This window comes from Papilio xuthus, unplaced genomic scaffold (assembly GCF_000836235.2).
Source record: "Papilio xuthus unplaced genomic scaffold, Pxut_1.1 DF824655.1, whole genome shotgun sequence".
Classification (NCBI taxonomy): Eukaryota; Metazoa; Arthropoda; class Insecta; order Lepidoptera; family Papilionidae; genus Papilio; species Papilio xuthus.
This window is the reverse complement of record NW_013533994.1, coordinates 4,770,571-4,789,212: the sequence shown is the minus strand read 5'-3', so window position 1 is coordinate 4,789,212 and position 18,642 is coordinate 4,770,571. Positions and strand designations below refer to the sequence as shown.

General features: G+C 35.5%; 4 protein-coding genes across 5 annotated transcripts; 1 reads left to right on the top strand and 3 right to left on the bottom strand.

Moving 5' to 3' along the window:
* Positions 1 to 996: 996 nt before the first annotated feature.
* Positions 997 to 10,563, bottom strand: Rab5 (RAS oncogene family member Rab5). 2 transcript variants are annotated; one of them, XM_013325728.1, is made up of 6 exons: positions 9,793 to 10,065; positions 8,152 to 8,402; positions 7,157 to 7,229; positions 2,412 to 2,628; positions 1,893 to 2,011; positions 997 to 1,798 (listed from the first exon to the last, which is right to left on the bottom strand). In XM_013325728.1, the coding sequence occupies exons 2-5, from the start codon at positions 8,397 to 8,399 to the stop codon at positions 1,908 to 1,910; spliced, it is 642 nt and encodes a 213-aa protein (XP_013181182.1). In that variant the 5' UTR covers positions 8,400 to 8,402; positions 9,793 to 10,065; the 3' UTR covers positions 997 to 1,798; positions 1,893 to 1,907. The 2 variants fall into 2 exon arrangements, with proteins under 2 accessions (XP_013181182.1, XP_013181181.1); XM_013325727.1 differs by lacking the exons at positions 997 to 1,798; positions 9,793 to 10,065 and adding an exon at positions 10,358 to 10,563.
* A 405-nt stretch (positions 10,564 to 10,968) lies between these two features.
* Positions 10,969 to 11,607, top strand: LOC106127599 (anaphase-promoting complex subunit 13). Its single transcript, XM_013325729.1, has 3 exons — positions 10,969 to 11,082; positions 11,217 to 11,430; positions 11,547 to 11,607. The coding sequence occupies exons 1-2, from the start codon at positions 11,054 to 11,056 to the stop codon at positions 11,428 to 11,430; spliced, it is 243 nt and encodes an 80-aa protein (XP_013181183.1). The 5' UTR covers positions 10,969 to 11,053; the 3' UTR covers positions 11,547 to 11,607.
* Positions 11,608 to 12,191: 584 nt separating this feature from the next.
* On the bottom strand, positions 12,192 to 13,499 carry LOC106127597 (uncharacterized). Its single transcript, XM_013325726.1, has 3 exons — positions 13,093 to 13,499; positions 12,649 to 12,890; positions 12,192 to 12,397 (listed from the first exon to the last, which is right to left on the bottom strand). Exons 1-3 carry the CDS (start codon positions 13,394 to 13,396, stop codon positions 12,251 to 12,253), a joined length of 693 nt encoding a protein of 230 aa, XP_013181180.1. The 5' UTR covers positions 13,397 to 13,499; the 3' UTR covers positions 12,192 to 12,250.
* Positions 13,500 to 13,551: 52 nt separating this feature from the next.
* ncm (pre-mRNA-splicing factor nucampholin) lies at positions 13,552 to 18,143 on the bottom strand. The gene is made up of 5 exons (XM_013325725.1): positions 16,916 to 18,143; positions 16,076 to 16,730; positions 15,722 to 15,860; positions 15,460 to 15,565; positions 13,552 to 15,289 (listed from the first exon to the last, which is right to left on the bottom strand). The coding sequence occupies exons 1-5, from the start codon at positions 17,952 to 17,954 to the stop codon at positions 13,662 to 13,664; spliced, it is 3,567 nt and encodes a 1,188-aa protein (XP_013181179.1). The 5' UTR covers positions 17,955 to 18,143; the 3' UTR covers positions 13,552 to 13,661.
* Positions 18,144 to 18,642: the final 499 nt, after the last annotated feature.

Genomic DNA, 18,642 nt, shown 5'->3' with positions numbered 1-18,642 from the left:
TGTGTTATCCGGTGTATCGGTGACGCGAGTGTGCCGCCGAGCCGACCTAATGTTTCCCTTGGAATGCGATTTTTTTGTCAATTTGTAGAAAACTTTGCTACACAAAAAGCTACGTAAAATCCGAATTACACTTCACTTACAGCGTACATATAATTACACATATACATAAGGGTTATATAACGTATATAGAACATTTTCCTCCGTTTTATAGCAATGTTCAAAACTATAATCATCTAAGGCCTCCCGTACACATGGCGACGTAAATTGTATATTCTGTCAGTACGGGCGTGAAAATATGTTTCATTATCTTAAAAATCGCATCGACATTGACAAACGAATAAAGCGGTACTGTGTGGTGTATGAACCTCTATATAAATTGTATTGCGTAAGTCGATGAGAGACTAAAATCGTCGGGTTTCGATGATTTACATTGCCTTGTGTACGAAAGGCTGAAGTTAGCTGTTTATATCTAATTCATTCTATGCATATTAATTATTTTGAACTTAACAATGCGAACCTACGCGGCCATAGCTGGTGGAGGGGCGGAGGGTCGAACTAAAACACCAGTGCTAGGAGCGTGCCGTGTATAAAATTATTATAAAATATAAAAACAACATGGAAGCGACGTGATAATTTTTAACTCTGACAATGAGCTTAAAAAAATCTTATACGTAAAAAAGCATGTTTATTTATGGAGATATGTAAACTAAGGACGCGTACGCATTGACAGGTCCGTGCGCATGCGCTACATCAATGTATACTGACACTCGAGTGACGTGACGTGATGTGACGTGACGTGACCGACATGACAATGGAAACGAGTCATGCAGCATGTAAATGCACCATCACCAAAGAATTCCTACAGGACGCGATCTAGTTGGGATAAGTAGCGATTCTAATATTACATTTAAATTTTAATCCTACAGAAAAAAACATACAAGTTCATTAATTTTTATATATTTCAAGTTATATTTTTCAACAGTGGAATAGCAATAATCATTTTATTCCCAACAGAAATATTAAAATATTTTGCACTTCCATTTGAAAGCGATGAAAATTTAAAAGCGAATCATCATCGCGGTCTACACGAACCAAGTTATATATAACATTTTGTTTATTACTCGTTACGATTACAATTAAGTTTACAATATACCTAGTTATGGTGACCGCGTAGCTTTCGGGACGCGCTCCGCCGCATATAATCGCGCTAAGTCAGTGTTACAGTTAATTTTAATATTCAACGTATAGTATTAAAGTAGTTAAAAATTATTTTCTAATCTCACGGCGCCAGTTTGAGTTTAACTCGTGACAACTGATCAAGTGTTGCCATATATATTGCATTTTGTTTACTATTTAAGTAGAATTTCATGGACTTTCGTTCAGAAAGTCCTCAACTATCCCACATTAACTATATTTAGCTGTTACGATTAACAATTCATATACATTTCATTATATATTTTTTTTCTATACAGAAAATAATGTATCGACAATTTTTTTTTAAAACTTTACAACACCGAGGAATTAAAAAAAATATAAACAATAAATACCATCGCTAGTATATTGATAAATGAATACGTATTATAATAAAAGTTTTATTTGTTGTTACCTGATGCGGTAAGTATTAGCTAAATCAAAGTGGCAACACCCATCTGTTGGAACAAAAGTGTTGCTATGCTACAAAATATATTTGACAAATACCAAAGCCTTAGTGAGCTAGAGGCGCGCGGGGCAGGGGGGCGGGGGCAGCGGGGCGGGGGCACCGCACGCCGCGCGCACCACTCCCCTCCACATTCAACAACTGCAAACAAACAACAGAACAATCGGTATTTATCAACAAGGTGGGGGAGGTGGAGGTGGTCGGGGAGGTGGAGGTGCAGGTGCGGAGGCAGTACCGTGTCGGCCTGGTATCACTTGCAGCAGGCGGAGGAGCGCGGCTGCTCGCCGTCCGCCAGCCGGCGCGCGCCCGCCGCGCTGCCGCCGCCCGCGCCCTCGCTCTTTGGTAACTTGTTCGCTGCAAACATACAAACACGTGCGTTACAAACACAACAAAACGCCAAGGATACGAACAATACATTTTAACTACATCCTTGATCACTTTCTATCGTCAAACACGTGAGATAAGACAATCAAATGTCAATAAAACACACGAACTGTCAAACATTTATTATAAAAGCTGTCCCCCACGCCTTCGTCCGCGCGGAATAAAAAAAAACATAATTAGTAGCCTAAGTGTTCTTCCAGACTATGTTAATATATGCCAAATTTCATCGATCTGTCCAGCCGTTCTGGAGATACCTTCAAACAAATATCCATCCACCCATCTAAACATTCGCATTTATAATATTAGTAAAAAATTTCACAGAAGAAGCAAAATGATAACTATTGGAATGATATGGTGTATTTCGACTCACCGATAGCTAGGAATATGTCGTTAACGTTCATGGCGGTCTTGGCGCTGGTCTCCATGAAGAGCAGGCCGTTCTCATCAGCGTAGGCCTGCGCCTCGTCAAACTCCACCATGCGCTTGGCGGCCAGGTCGCTCTTGTTGCCCGCCAGCGCGATCACGATGGACGGAGACGCCTGCCGCTGCAGCTCCTTCACCCAATTCTTGGCGCGCCCGAATGTGTCCTGCAAAAACAATAATTGTGACCTTAATGTACTACCTTAGAACGTTCTAGAGGAGTATCTTATCCACTTTAAAAAAATAGTCACTAATGTTAAAAACTAAAATATTTAACGTCCCGAAAAAAAAAACAAGTCTTTAGAAACCGTTTCACAAGATATTTTTTAGACATACAAACATTACTATATAACAAATTAAATTTACATACGTGTATTATTTTAGACTAAGAGAAAATTATTTCCGTGTAAACAAAACAACGTTTTGAAACGTTTCGGTTTTCTGGGTCAATACTAAAAATGGTTGCATGACCAAAAAATATTAGTCGCATGAATAACTTTGAATTATTTAACTTGGAGCCTTTTAAATACAGCAGTAAATTTAATTTTAATAACAATGTTACAGTAAAACTAAGACGACATAAAATATGCTTATGTAAGAGTCATACAAGCCAATAAACACGGATTATAGATTGTTCAACACAACCTCATGCTAATACCGTACTCAAAGAGTTGCAATTACTTTGGTTTCCAGTCCAGTTTTACACTTCAAACATTTACGTAGTCAATTTCTTATAACTCTCCATTCAACCTTGTAACTAATGTTTCAAAATTTAGTATTGAATAGCAGTTGCCCGCGACTTTGTCCACGCGAAACATAGCGATCAGAAATAGTGTAGTTTCCCAACCGTAAAAGATTTTTTTCAAATAGATTCCTTAATTTCGTAGCTTATTTAATGCAAGTACAGATAAATCATAGTTGACATGACAGAAATTCCTCCATGGAGGTTAGATAAGTGTTATATGGTGTATTGCTATGGTTAGGTGGGTACATGTCTAGTCGGGGAGATGGCCTTGACCTTAGCGAAGACTTACGCGTGTTGTTAATTCAATTGTGTACATAGCACGCATGCCGCGACGCCCGCCCCACCCTAACCTTATTATCATTGCTTTTATTATTTGCTTGGTGTATTAACTAAAATAATGGGATTCTTACTTATGACTTTATTGTTAACTGTTGCCTTCACTACAGTTGAATCGTTTCGTTTAGTTATTGAGGCAGATGCCTGCCTACCGGGTTTAAGTTCGATATGAACTGAGTACCCCTTGGGGAGCTACGCTAAGGACGCATTTCGTCGCTTTAATATTAAATCATGGCTAAGCAATAGCTCGTAAATTAAAGTTGACAACGTCTTTGTCTGATTCTATTATGAATTGTTATAATTGAATGTAGATCAGCTAAATTATAAAAAAAAAATCATTTTGACTACGAGGGCCGCAACATATTAAAGTAAATTTTTGAAAGGTGACTACGAGACGCGACGATGCGGAGTACTTATGCCATTAGTGACATCACGCGGCCCACCTGTATGACTTCATTTATATAATGATCCTCTTAGCGAGTAGTCGCGTTCGCATCGCCTGACTCTGATTACGCACATCACAGACGACATGCACTTACACCCCTTTTCCACTAGTGCGACTAGCCCTTAGTACATGTATGCAATTTTTAGTGGCAAGGTTGGGAAAAATAAAAATTGTGTTACAAGAATAGCTTTGTGTAAACGGGGCTTAGTGCGCAAATACAAAGACGGTGATTACGTAAAATGATGGTAAATTATTCTAGCATTAGTCAAGGTAATTTTTTGCTACTAGGATATATTCTGTCATTTGTTTGTTTGCAATGATTTATGGAATACATACATATTTGAGTACAGTCACAAGAAAAATGATAACATCAAAATATTAGCCTTACAAAAAAGTTTGATTAAAAATAAGTTAATTAAGTTACTATGAATTGTCATTCAGAAGGTACTTAAAAATAGTGTCGTACTCAGCAACTGCAAAGTGTGAAGTGTCATAAAGTTTGTATGGCATTATACAATTAGGAAACAATGTAGAAGTGTGTATGTGATTGTGTTATCTCTCTCAGTAATCCCGCTCACTATCTCACGCAACCTCTTATCCTTTATTTTAATAGATGATAAGTTGAATACGGTATTTAATCAAATGATTCAATGAATATATAAGTTCAAAAAATTGAAATCGTCGTTTCAGTAAAAGTTGCACCATTTGCCATATTAATGCAAAAATATAGAGTTTAGTTTTTAAAGTTTTCCTCTGGGTTATTTTCATTTTACCCAATTTACAATAACCGTGAAACCGTAAAATATAACTATGATGGTGTTAAATATAACTGAGTCATATTTAACACAGACGTTGACCCTCCACGACTAACAATATGCAAATATTTTGATAATTCTTTGTGATTACCAAATAATAATTAGATAAACCATTTTATTAGCGTCGCTAGCCTAACTAGGATTAAGGTCAAACTTGGTTTTTATCTGTAAGCTATAACTATGAATTTCCAGTTGTGTTGTTGTCCATTAGCGGTGTAAGGGTAGGGTGAAATGGTCGACCACTCAGGGCGCCGGGGTGCCCTCTATGAAACACATTCTTTGGAAGATTTCTCCCGAAACCGAGAAAAAGTGGGCGCCGCAAACATCTCGCCCAGGGCGTTGGAAATGCTAAAACCGGCCTTGTAGTTGTCTTTGTTTTTTCAAAGGGAATGTGAGGGATAACAGTATGTGTCATTACAGCGGAAACCCACAGATAAATAGAAAAACGTGTTATTCCATAGACAAGTAATTAATATTTATCAAATGTGTGTTTTTAGCGGGCGATGGCCGAGGTGGGCGTACCCGATACATACAACTGAATGAGTTACATCTTAACGAGTGAACGTAATTACGATAATTGGAGTGAATGGAAATGCGATAGTTCTTCCTTGTTAGGTACGATAAAAGCTTGTGTCTATTTTTATATAGGTTATTAAACTCAGGTCGATGTTCCTGGGACGATGCTCGCAATTTACCTTAGCTAGTAAGATAAGAATTTATCATAGAAGACATCTTGAGACTAATAAAGATGCAACGTTAACTGATATTTTTTTAATATTTTTATTTTAATATTATTTCGTAATACGCTGGCAAAAGAGCAAGCGTGTACCCAAAAAATTAAGTTACGATAAAAAAAATTAAAGTTATGTATCTGCAAATTTTAACAAGCAGAACAGAAGAATTTTGAATTTTTTATTTATAATCAAATAAAACATAAAAATCAACACAGACAAACAACTGTTTGAGATCTGACAACATTATATTTACAATTAAAAAGTGATAATAATACAATTCAAGGTCAATTCCGATAAAATAATATTATATACACACATAAAAAACAATCGAAAACATTCTAGTACTACTACTTCTAGTATTTTAAACCTAGAATTACTCAAGTCAACTAAGCAACTAATTAGAAGTTTGTAGGGGGCTAACTTAGCATAATTAATCGAAGTTATTAATTTCACACACCCGCAGTAAACGAGCGGTCAACACGACCGCCAAGTTCTATCGATTTTTATACCCAGCAGATTTCTTAACCAAATGTATTATACTTATAAAATTGAAGGCTAAACTCAGTGGCTGTCATTTTACACATAATTATGCATAAAACAGGATTGCATCAGCTTTATTTTGTTTAATTACTTACTGTGATTTTCTGAGACCAAAACCCGCGTTTAAATCAATTTATTTTACACAGAGATTTTGGTCTCTGAAACTAACGGTTAATGATAAATCCACTGTTACTTAATGAATTCGAATTAAATCCAATTCAAACTTAAATTGTCACTTCCTCAACATACGATTGACTTCTTAATCAATTGTATACTGATCGAGGCAATCGAAACTTGCTTCTCATAAAACCGGTTTAAACTTATACAATCCTATTATTATAAATCTCTAATTTAGATGCAAAAAATCTATAAATGTATTGATATGAAATAAACTAATTCAATAAAAGATAACTCGTAAATTTTAATATTCAACTTTACCTTTTATATCACATTACATCTAATAATCCATTACTAACTGTCGCCCGCAACTCCGTCCGCGCGGAATGAGAAATATACTTAGTTGCCTATGTGTTCTTCTAATTCTAGATTATGTTCTACGTGTATGCCAAATCAACGAGATCAATGCAACCATTCTGGAGATATATTCTAACAAACATCCATCCATCTGAACATTCGCATTTATAATTAATCGACATCACAGGGGACCGAAAAGCTGGCAGCTACCTCGGTCAAAGAATTAGTTTAGCTGTACAGAGGGGGAACGCTGCCAGTATCTTCGGGACCTTGCCTAAAGGGACTCCTTTTATTAACATATTTTAGTTAATTATTCGGTTTTTTTTTTTTTTAATTTTATTTTATATCAAAGATTTAAGAGTTTATGTATTATAAGTATATATATGTATATTGATAAGTTATAAAAGGGTATTAACATGGTCAATTAAAATTTATAATTGTAGTAAGATTTAAAAGAAAGATTCAATATTTTTCATGTGGCATTACATAGCAATTGTGTGTTTAAATGTTCTCATGAAAATATCAATTTTATGATTAGAACAAAAGTATCAAGTATGTTAGAGCGTAGTATATATACAAATAAAGGAGTGCAGTCGGGACACTCACCTGGTTAGTGATATCGTAGACGACGATAGCCGCCTGTGCACCGCGGTAGTACATCGGTGCTAAGCTGTGATACCTGCAAACAATACATTGCACTTATATACTTATGTACACTTTACATATCATGATCTCTATTTAACAACTTCGCTCTTTTCACCTACACTCTTGAGACATTTCTTTTTCTATACATAGAGATGGAAATTAAGCAACCAGCCACTTGATATTGCTAAGAGTGTAAAGACCGTTGCCCATCGAAATCTCCAATACAAGGCTACAGAAGACTTGTCTACATAATGGACAGAGAAGTGGATTTACTGAAAAATATATTCCCCTTTCCTTTCCTTTCATCTATTTCACAGTGATAATTAATATTAGGTCGCATATTTTTGTCTCAAAAAATTCCTACAAACTACTCCCAACAAAAGTCAAAGTTGAATTTAATTTTGTCTATTCTGTATGTCCTCTGTTCACAAAGGTTGCAGGATAAAGGGCCATGTACAAACTATTGCACTGTACTGTCGTCTTCAATTTCGTAAGACGTGCAACGTTTACGCAATGGCTTGAGAGGAAGGTTTCAATACAAAGCCAAGGGCATACCTCCACTCTTATACGAGGATTGCACATTCTTGATACTTCGCGTTTAGTTTTTAAACCTATCACGTGAGGCAGTAAAGTCAGACTATATATCTTTATCACCCTGTTTAATATTATTAATGCAATGTATAAATATTTATGATACTTCTATTTATAATTGGTCTTGATAGGTGAATGGAACTTTAATCACACTGCACAGAGAAATCATTATTATAGATTATAAAACCTTAGTACAGCTAAATTGTTGATTTCCTTTTAAACATTCCATGGGTTACAATATAATGTGTGTAACTTTTTTTATTACTTTGTTTGTTATTTTTCACTGATAACACTGACATTGTTAACCTAACCTTTATAGATCTACAGAATTTAAAATCTTTACTAATATAAGCTACGTCACTAACCTCTCCTGTCCCGCTGTATCCCATATCTCGAATTTAACAGTGGTGTCATCGAGGCATACGGTCTGTGTGAGGAACGCTGCTCCGATCGTACTCTCCTGGTACTCGTGAAACTGGCCCTTGACGAAGCGCAGAACGAGCGAGGACTTGCCCACCGCCGACTCTCCCAGCAGCACCAGCTTGAACTGGCACACCTTTGTCTGCGGCGCACCGTTCGGCCTCTGTGACGCTCCGCTTCTGTTTGTCGCCATCGCCTACCACAAACATTTTCTATAGTAACACTTATATTTATCCCTCGCAGTTGCCTGCGACTTTGACCGCGTGGAATTAAAAATCTAGTAATAAAATCTATTGTCGCCAGTGATAGTGTAACTTCCCAATAGTAAAAGTATTTTTCATATTGGTTCAGTTGTTTCGGAGACTATGAAATGAAAACGGACAATTAAATCATTCCTCTTTACTATATAACTTTAGATTATAAAAACTGCTACAGGGTTAGGACAGTAATTTCCAATGTAGCATAAAACTGCATAAACCTCCAAGCAATAAGCAATAAACACATAAGACTCCAGTAGTTCAAGAAGAAAAAAAAGTGTAAATCAAGTTAAGTTTTCCATGTTTGCTCCCAGTTTTTGATGCCAACATCTCGGTGAGCTCTTATTTGTATTAGTAATTGTTTATCAACATTATTGCAAATGAATACATATAATTGATGAAAGATAAAAATCAAAATAATTATATTAATACTTTGCATGTAAATTGGTAGATATGAGTTGATGAGATGAGGCATTTAAAACAAATTCCAGGCTGTTTTTTAATTTTTTTTTCATAAAAGACTAATATAACTGTCACCCCTGACTTAGGGTAATCTCCGAGCCTCTGAGGGGAATGTATAGTGAGCCGATAATATAATCACATAGTATGTTATGTATGAGTATGTTTCCACCGTCAACAAACTTGCATGAAACATGTCATCACATAACTTTTACGTTAAAAAAGTAGCGATAATAAAGTATTTAGAACCTCATAAGTAATTTCAATAAGATTCTTATATGAATTTATACTAAAAAAGTTAAGTATCAACAATTTTAGGTAATAAAGTGAAAAAGAACAACTTCTGTGTACAAAACCAGGTCACAATCAGTGAAGGTAAAAAAAGACAAAGGCAATAACTGGCCACAAAAAAGGCCAATGACTTCAGATTACAGTAAACAATTGCAAATTAATAAAAAAATTACAAGGAACAATGTTATTTGATGTGATTTTTTTGTACTCAATATAATTTCCTTTTCATTCAATATTAGGGTAAACATCAATGTCAACACAACATACAACCTTGTCCTGGTAAATGAGGTCGCAAAAATTGACAACATTGGTTATGTATTTTAAATATCAGCAAATGTGTACTTCCCTTTATCATTGTAAATTTGAAGGTCACAAATTTGATGACTTTTTTGTTAACTTGTAATTACACATATGCATAAATGTTTACTTTTGTAAACTTAATTATAATTATCAATTTTCAAATAGGCTGAAAGTTATATACAGGACAACCTCATATGGTCAAAGAAAAAAAAAATCTGGCTAATTAGACAGGTATTGTGCAATAGTATTTTAATGGAAAATTTACAAAAAACAACTTACCAGCTATCAAAGACACGAAAACACAGTTTGAAACCATTGACAATTTATTTTTATATTTCGTTGTATTGTCCAAAATATTAAAAACAACCTCTTCATCAGACAATAAAGCAATCAAAACTAAGTGAAAAACAATCGCAATAAAGAACAACACCTAAGAACAGTAAACAAGGACGTGTTATCTTTCCGTGCTATCATAGTGAAATCACAAAGAAACTTTAAACAATGGGATTTTATCTGCGATCATTTGGCGCAGTTGTGGGACCTACAATCACAGTTTTTTTCAATGAGTTATCGGTCACAGACGAAAGCGCGTCTGCACCGCTGATGACTAACCATATCTACCCGTATCAACCCATTTCCTTCGATATACGAACGCTGAATCGCCCTCCACCAAATCAGCTGTACGCTATGAAATCACAAGATGACTTCTTTACACCACTAAAATATCCAACCAGAAGACATTTAAGCACGAATAAGAGGTTTTATAATCCTGCAATGAGTTCATATTCGACAATATTCAATAAAATGACGCATTTACTTGATTATAAGGACATGAAAGACATACCCTCCCTGTTATTATATAGACGATATGCACTTATTGGTGGGCGACAAATCCTCACAAGGTCGCCGTGATGCCGAAAATCTCATTAATTACACACTTATAGAAATAAAATCATTAACTTGAATTGTTAAACTGGAAAATCTAGCACAGAAATGCGAAATGACCACGAACAAACATGGAAGCGAGAGAGCGAGCGAGACGATTTCATTAATTTTGGTCTATGGGAAAAACTTCCTTTGTCTATGACAGTAAAATGTACGGCTTTTATAAAAAAAAACCTACAGAATGAGTAAATAGCTTAGAATTGTAATTTATACTGAAAGGTATGCCAACTTACTCGCACTTTTGTTAAACAACTTCACTACAAAACGATGAATTGGGAAATCTGAAAACGCATGAGAAAATGTCATTCATCAGTCGTTATTTTAATGTCATTGTCAACGTCATTGTAACACTTTCATTCTGTCATCACAAACACACATACAATTTTGACATGCCATTTTGCATGCTGAAGCTGAATAAAACTTATTGTGCAAACTCTACTCTAGTGGATTCTGAAATTTATTAAAAACATAATTAACAAACAGGTTTGTACATAATTTTTGAAAATGAAGATTACGAGATATAAAAAAGTGCAAAAGTACCTTAAATTTTATTACAACAACTTCGGCTTCCACCAGCCTTACCAAGTGCTCCTAGATGGCACGTTTTGTTTCGCAGCCTTTAAAGTAAGTTCTACCCATTAATTAATGAAAAAAGAAGACCTAGTTTTGCTTACTGCTCATCATAGACGTCCGGACGATATGATAAATTCTTATTCCTTACGATTACCCCTTTATTCACGAATGTGACATGTACACAGCATGGATAGTAAATACCGCCGCGTTGGCCGCCTTATCGACATAGTGGATGAGGAGTGGCGCACGGAGCAACTCCCCCACATGGACATCCGTGTGCCTGTGGAGGAGCTGCCCGACCCTGAGGCGGACAGCGCAGACTCACACCTCACCTTGAAGGAACAGGGCATGCGCTGGCAGGAGAACTTCCCAGAGTCTGCCAGCAGTAATCAAAACTAGGTATTCTTTCTGATATTATCTATGTATTTATTTGATATAGAAATTATTTCCTTATGCTTTGACAATTTTGTTGACAAATAGTTTTTTCTTGTTTAAATCCTTAAATTACATTTCAGGAACAAATTAATATAAGGGAACAGTTACCAAAATATCTTAATGGACAAGCAAAACTGTTAACAACAAGATGTATTATTATAGAAACAGAAAAAATATCCAAAAAAACACATGGCGCCCTTACTATATTGAAACAATTCGGCATTCATGAGTGTGGTCATAAAGAGCCAGTGACAGGATCAGAATGCATAATGTCTATGATTGGTAAAAAAAATGAAAAGCATTACATCCTAGCTTCACAAGACAGAGATTTACAGGATAAAATGAGAACTAAAGCTGGAGTTCCACTGCTGTATTTACATAACAAATCACCAACATTGGAAAAACCATCAAAAGCTAGTTACAATAAGGCAGGTCAAACTCTTGAGTCAAATTTTACATTCATTACACCAACACAAAATGAATCTTTGAAGAACATGAAAAAAGTACTAGGAGTAGAAGAAAAAGTTGAAGCACCAAAAGTCATAAAAAAGAAAAAGCCACATAATCCGAATCCTTTGTCTTGTAAAAAGAAAAAAAGGAAGCCTGGTGTTACTAACAAAAATATAAAGGAAAATGGAGTCAAAGAAGGAAAAGTTAGGAAAAAGAAAAAAGTGCGCAAAAATAATTTAGTAATTAGCCAATCAGTAATGTAATAAAAAAAATAGTTCAAATGATGTTTTTATTCAAACCTTAATTCTGTTACATATTTTTTTTAAAATATAATTTAAAAAGGCCATGTGAATTTCAACCTGTAGACACCAAAACATAGAATATGTATCAATGGTATATTGCTCAAATACAATGTATGAAAATGTGTCAATATGTCATAACTCTCCTCAGGTGCAAACACTTCACAGCCATCCGGAGAATCCTGAAATTGCAATTAAAATATTACAAAAAAATCTATTTGCAAGTTTCAATACATTTCTTAGTAATGGGGAGGTTTTCTCAAAGTACAGATTTTTAAGAAGGTATAATATCTATGCCTTCATAGCAACATTTTAAAGTTATGCAAATAATGGGCAGTTTCAAACTGCTTCACAAAATATCTAAAAAAATCATCAGAAATTCCTTTGTTTGTGCTTAACTTAAACCTTAATTTGTTATCGAAAAAAATCTTACCTCTATGGTATGACGAATCAATGTTTCTTTGAAATATTCCCAGACTGCTGTGGGCGCGGTCCAGAAGTATCGTTTAAAATATAAATGAGTAGTCAAATAAATCGCTAAAACACAAGCTAATTTTTTAGCGTTGAAGTCCCGCTGTGCTGAGTACTCTATCAGTTGCAGAAGTAAGTTTATTAAGAATTCCTTCTCAGATAAATTGAAGTTTTGAACCAAGTTCTTGTCTCCTAAGTAGTCAGCTGGAAAACATATTAAACGTAAATTGTACTTTTCCCAAATGTATGTGTATATGTCCTAAACTTTGATGGAAGAATATATTTTCAAACGAAATGTGTAGAAATAATAAGACAAATTGGAGGGAAATTACATGGAATTGGATATTTTAGAAGTTACATGTTTAGGTTTTGGTTTGAAATAAATATTATGATAATTTAAGCACACCTAGATATTTTTTAAATGTAGATTTAGATTCCATTTGAGAGACCGCAATCATCCTCACTACATCATCTTCGGTTACCAGCATGTCAATTAGGATGTGGGGACTGTCTTCTTCCTCTGGCATCATGAACGGTGGTGCTTCGTTCTCGCTCAAAGAATGAAAGTAAGAAGGTGCGGAGATTTGCGGTTTCAATTTAGTCTCACTCTCGACTCCGTCATGAAGCAACGCGGGCTCCGATACAACCTTCATATAGTTTTTGCTCGAATGATCTGTCACCTCACTAGACCCTGATTCCATAGCATCCATTTTCGTAAACTTTATAATAAGTTCAAATGCTTATAAGGATTATTTATTAATTTAGAGAACTTATTTAAGTATCTCGAACAATGTCAATTGACAAGAATGACAGCCAAATTAATAATTACTTTTTCTTCAAATCAACGTAAATAATAAAGATGGACCTCTTTTAAAATATTTAATAAACAATCAATTGGCGCTTAGTTTACAAATTAAAATTCATATATTTACAGAAGTGTTCAAAATCATAAGATTACTCATATTAATTTTGTGTTTACTTTGATGTAACTGTGGCATTGGTTTCTATATCAAAATTGTTCCAGTATCGGCCGCCCAGTTTATTTTTGTCATTTTCCTTCTCATCCTCACTTTCGCTACTACTGTCACTGCTACTGCTGCCTTCAATCTTTTTTCTGTCTTTACTTTTCTTACTTCCAGTTTCCACTTTATGCTTGCCATCTTTGTTATTCTTCTTTTTGTTTCTCTTTCTGCGTTTGGATTCTTCTTCACTACTGCTACTGCTGCTGTCGCTGCTGCTACTACTACTACTGCTGCTGCTACTCACATCTCTCTTTTTACTCTTAGTTTTCGTTTTATTTTTGTTATCTTTCTCTTTTTCATTCCTACTTCTGCTTTTATGTTCTACTTCTGTTTTGTTTTTAGCTGATTCTTCCTTACTGACTGTGGTAACTTTGGATTTAATATTTTTATTTAGGTGATCATATGATGTGTTAACTGTTTCTTTAGAACGTTGCGAATCATCGTTCTTTTCCATTCTATTAGATTGTATGTTCTCCTCATTTTTTCTATGACTTTTATTATAATCTTTCGCTTTCTCATTCTGACTGACCTTTCTTGAATCTTTATTGATAACAGCATCGTCTTTATCTTGTTGTTTTCTATTATCTCTGTCAGTATATTCATCACCTCCCTGTTTACGATTGTCTCTGTTTGAGTCTTCTTTGTTTCTTTCTCTTCTCTTATCTCTGACATTTTGGTCTTCTCTTCCTCTCTCTGTATCTCTATAATTGTTTTCATCTCTCTTTTGCCTTGTCCTGTCCCTCTCAGATTCTTCCTCGTGTCGCTGTCTCCTCTTCTCGCGATCGCTTTCTTCTTCATCTTTTTGTTTTCTTTTATATCTTTCAGCATCTTCTCGGTCTATTTCCTTTCTTTGACCTTCATCGACATCATTTCTATTTCTTTGCCTTCGTTTATCTTTGTCAGTATTTTCTCCATCTTTGTCTTTTCTATTGTCTTTTTTTGTTTCTACCTCGTCTCCTTGCCTGCCCTTACTTCTGTCGGTATCTTCGTTTCTTTGTATTCTCTTATCTGTTTCACTTTCGCGATATCTCCTGTGTTCTTCATCCTTATTAGGTCGTTTAGAATTAATATCCTCTCGATCACTTCTGCTGGTTTCTTTATTATCATATCTTCTATCACTTCTACTTTCTCGGTCTCCGTTACGAATATCATTTTCATTACGATTTCTACGTCTATCGCTTTCATGGTCTCTCTCCCTTCTATTCTCTTCACGGTCTCTACTTCTTTCATAATTTTCGTCTCGATTTCTTCTATCTTGTCTATCATCTTCTCTTCTGTTATTCCGCCGCCTGTCACCACTATCAGTTTCTCCATTTCTGAAGTCATCCCTGTTATCTTTTCTTCGCGATCCTCCATTTGGTCTAGCAAAGGTGTCTCTTTCCGATCTTTCAGGCCTAGAATTCATTCGGCGAGCATCTTGTCCATAAGTATCGTAAAAACCATCGTGGCCCCACCTCTCCGGTGCTTCTTTATCCTTTTCCTTTGGTTCCTCTTCATTAGGTTGAGTTGATTGAGTTTTCTTTCCTTTAGATTTCTTCTTTTTGTCAGCTTTCTTATTTGTCTTATCTTCATCAGATGAATCTGAAAAATTAAAATGTTTATTACAGATTTACAATGCTAACAATGTTGTTGTTAAATTGCACTAATCACTAGTGAATTATATAGTAATAACGGAATCATCAGGTCAAACTCAAAATAAAGACCGACACTTGATATACATGAATTAAATGAAAGAAAATTTCTATATTTACCACTAGAGCTGGAGTCACTTGAAGAAGAATCAGAACTGCTGGAACTAGAACTGGAACTACTGGAACTCGAATCGACCGTGATATTGGTTATTTGAGCGGGTACATTCTGAAATGAATTTATAAGAATTTTGTTACATAAAAAAAAAGGTCTTGACAAATGAACGGATGGACAACAAAGTGATCCTATAAGGGTTCCGTTTTTTTCCTATGAGGTACAGAACCCTAAAAATTACTTAGTTCTTAAACTTAAAAAGAAATTTACCTTAGGCATTTGCTTTAAATGTTCCCGAAGTTCATCGGTGAGCCCTCCTAGACCTATAGAAGTAAAAAAATTTATGGAGAAGCGAGTGTTCTTTGGATTATCCCGTGGGAAGAGACCACTGAAGGCCTCTTGTAATGTCCTGAAAAAGAAAAATTGATACATTAAAATTTGATAAAACTCAAAAATATAAAGAAAAAATTGGAGTAGTACATGCTTCTATGGCATAGCTTATTTTTTCAATTTGTAATTTATGATAACAAGTTCTACTATAAACTTTAATTTTTTTACAGATTTTTTATTTTGATAAGCTATATTTGCGTTGTTGAAGCAGAACTACTCCTAAACAGAACTTACGGGTCCTTGAGGCGTTCATTCAATTTCTTCAAACCCATGTACTCTGCCAGCTCTTGGAACAATATCTTGATGTAGATACGACTGGAGCTAGTCGTATCCTCTTCGTTCAGGCGAACGCAATCCATCACCTCCCAGCTGATTGAATCCGTGAACAACAGATGAGCAAAGAATTTGCTTACGTTTCTCAGACGATTTGTATCCAATCTATGTGCAGTAGAATATGAATCTTTGAAGATTTCCTCAAATGGGCCAATGTACATCCGGTTAATGTTACAAAATCTTTGCGCTAAGAGGCCATAAAACTTCTCGTATGTTCTCTGCTCTGCACAACAATCAAGGAACATGTGACACAGTTCAACCTCTTGTCCAGGCTTAAGCTGCATTTTCATCAATTTGTGCGCACATTCCTCAAAGTCTAAACTGGAGTTTATAGTGAGATAGATAGTGCGACGTAGAGCCACAAGATTGGTTTCAGTATTATCTATTATTGTCATTTCCTTCTTTTCTTCCTCCTCATCTTCACCAGACTCTTCGCTGCCAGATTCACCAGAGCCATCCTCCGACCCAGACTCAGCATCAGAGCCAAGGATATCTTTGCTCAAAGTTTTGTACTTTTGTTCATTCTCCTCATATTTTTCATCTAACTTGAATACATCTGTAACAGAGGGTATTTACATTGCAGTTAAATTTATAACACAACATGAGTTAAAAAAATATAAACATGTCTTTTTATAAACATATCAAATGTTAAAAGTTAGATTAAAAAGCGAGAAATCTTATAGAAAACTTTGACTTTCATAAAATGTTAGTTGGTAATTTATGGTGATGTAAATAACTTACTCAGGATATCTTGTGGATCAGTGGCATCATCTAACATCAACAGATGTGTGAACTGCTCCTCTTCAGGCACCAACTCCAACTCTTCAATTAATGCAGGATGATCTTTGAAACCATCTTTCCAGACTTGAAACATCACTTCAATCATGTACTGCACCCTCTTATCTAGTTGCCCCTCGTGTAGAATATTCCTCAACATCTCAAATATAGCATTAACCCCTTTAGAAGATACCTCAGTAAGTTTTTGCCCACATTCCTTAAGGAATGCTATAGCTACCTCAACAGAGTCATCAGTTGGAGTTTCAACAAGTAATGTTAACAACTCCAATGCAAGGATCTCATGAGCTACCCTTTGGTTAACAAGATGAGCAATGAAAGATGCAGATGATATACATATAGCCTTATCATTTCTCTTAAAACCTCTTTTGAACTGTATAACCAACCTTTTTAGTAATAGCTCGCCAATATTAGGAAACCGAGAGTTCACCGCGGCGACCAAGGCAGCGTATACATTTGTGAACGTCGGGGAAGCTGCCTGCGCCTGGATTACAGATCGACACAATAATCCACGTCCGCGGACAATATTTTCCTTCAACAACTCTTTTATAATTATTCCGATATTGCCAACGTTGATTTTGTTGATGTGGCCGTGTATTGACTTTTTGAGTGCCTCCCAAGCTAACCTCTGATATGCCATAGAAGATTTGTCAGTTATTTGAGCTTGCATCATGCGGAGACGAGCTGGTGGTATGTAAGCACCGCCCGTTCTAGTATTTAACATATCGGTATCCTTTGCTTTCTTTTCCGGTGGTGGCTTCTTTTCATCAACTTTCGATGCTTCATTTCTACGTTTATCGTAAGCATCGGGGCTTCGCGAATGCCTCCGCTTACGTCTCGTGTCCCTATCGCGATCTTTTTTAGCATCACGATCACGACTTCGAGATCGTGATCGTGTTCGAGCTCTTTTTGACCTCTTTTCTTTACGATATTCTTCGTTATCATCGTGTTTGTCTTTTTTACTCTTATTTTCCTTGTTCTCCATTTTATTTGTGTAGACTGTAAATCAACTGTTGTATTTTTTCAAATGTATCTTCTTTTAATTCTTATAAATATAAGTTAGCTTTATTTATGTTAAGAATAATTTTAATATATTGTACAATGTGATCAAGACAAGATCAAAACACTTTCGGCTTTCGCAGCCATTTTGATTTGTCTTGACATCTTGCTTGACAGTTTTATTGTTTTTTTAATTTTATGACCTGGCAACATAGACCTTTAGGTCAACAGCAAAGAGTATATAAAACAGTTTTAAAAAGACATTTACTTCAAAGAGTATGTAACTATTTCATAGTGTCACAGAGTACGTAAGTACTTCGTAGTATGTTTACTGCAGTATAGCCATATACAAATATAACGATTTCACAGCGCTCAAAATCAGCACTGGCATTCAATTAGTCTCTCACCCCGCTGGCGCATCTTAATTTTGGCATTGAAATAGCAAAATGTAACTCATTTTGGCCCCAGTGCTACTGTCCTACTGTACTGGTTTTTACGCGCGCATTACTTCGTAGTGTGTTTTATAGGTTTCCGAGGCAAATGGAGCACGTTAGACCCATTTGTGGAAAATGTTTTGTTTTTATCGGCGACTACCACTGGTGATATTGCATGGTACAGCGCTTTGAATGCAAAAATAAATAAAAACCCCTCATACGAGGAGTGTTGTGTTCGCA

What these genes read in the sequence shown, in the direction of transcription:
- Rab5 (XM_013325727.1), bottom strand. Translation starts at nt 8,399, where the DNA reads ATGGCGACAAACAGAAGCGGAGCGTCACAGAGGCCGAACGGTGCGCCG. An exon ending in GATACAGCGGGACAGGAGAG is followed by an intron (nt 7,230 to 8,151) that starts GTTAGTGACGTA and finishes TATTGTTTGCAG; the next exon opens with GTATCACAGCTTAGCACCGA. An exon ending in TCTACGATATCACTAACCAG is followed by an intron (nt 2,629 to 7,156) that starts GTGAGTGTCCCG and finishes TTGTTTTTGCAG; the next exon opens with GACACATTCGGGCGCGCCAA.
- LOC106127597 (XM_013325726.1), bottom strand. Translation starts at nt 13,396, where the DNA reads ATGGATGCTATGGAATCAGGGTCTAGTGAGGTGACAGATCATTCGAGC. An exon ending in TACATTTAAAAAATATCTAG is followed by an intron (nt 12,891 to 13,092) that starts GTGTGCTTAAAT and finishes TATGTTTTCCAG; the next exon opens with CTGACTACTTAGGAGACAAG. An exon ending in TGATTCGTCATACCATAGAG is followed by an intron (nt 12,398 to 12,648) that starts GTAAGATTTTTT and finishes TTGCAATTTCAG; the next exon opens with GATTCTCCGGATGGCTGTGA.
- LOC106127599 (XM_013325729.1), top strand. Translation starts at nt 11,054, where the DNA reads ATGGCACGTTTTGTTTCGCAGCCTTTAAA. An exon ending in TTTGTTTCGCAGCCTTTAAA is followed by an intron (nt 11,083 to 11,216) that starts GTAAGTTCTACC and finishes ACATGTACACAG; the next exon opens with CATGGATAGTAAATACCGCC.
- ncm (XM_013325725.1), bottom strand. Translation starts at nt 17,954, where the DNA reads ATGGAGAACAAGGAAAATAAGAGTAAAAAAGACAAACACGATGATAAC. An exon ending in TGATCCACAAGATATCCTGA is followed by an intron (nt 16,731 to 16,915) that starts GTAAGTTATTTA and finishes CCTCTGTTACAG; the next exon opens with ATGTATTCAAGTTAGATGAA. An exon ending in AATGAACGCCTCAAGGACCC is followed by an intron (nt 15,861 to 16,075) that starts GTAAGTTCTGTT and finishes TTTCTTTTTCAG; the next exon opens with GACATTACAAGAGGCCTTCA.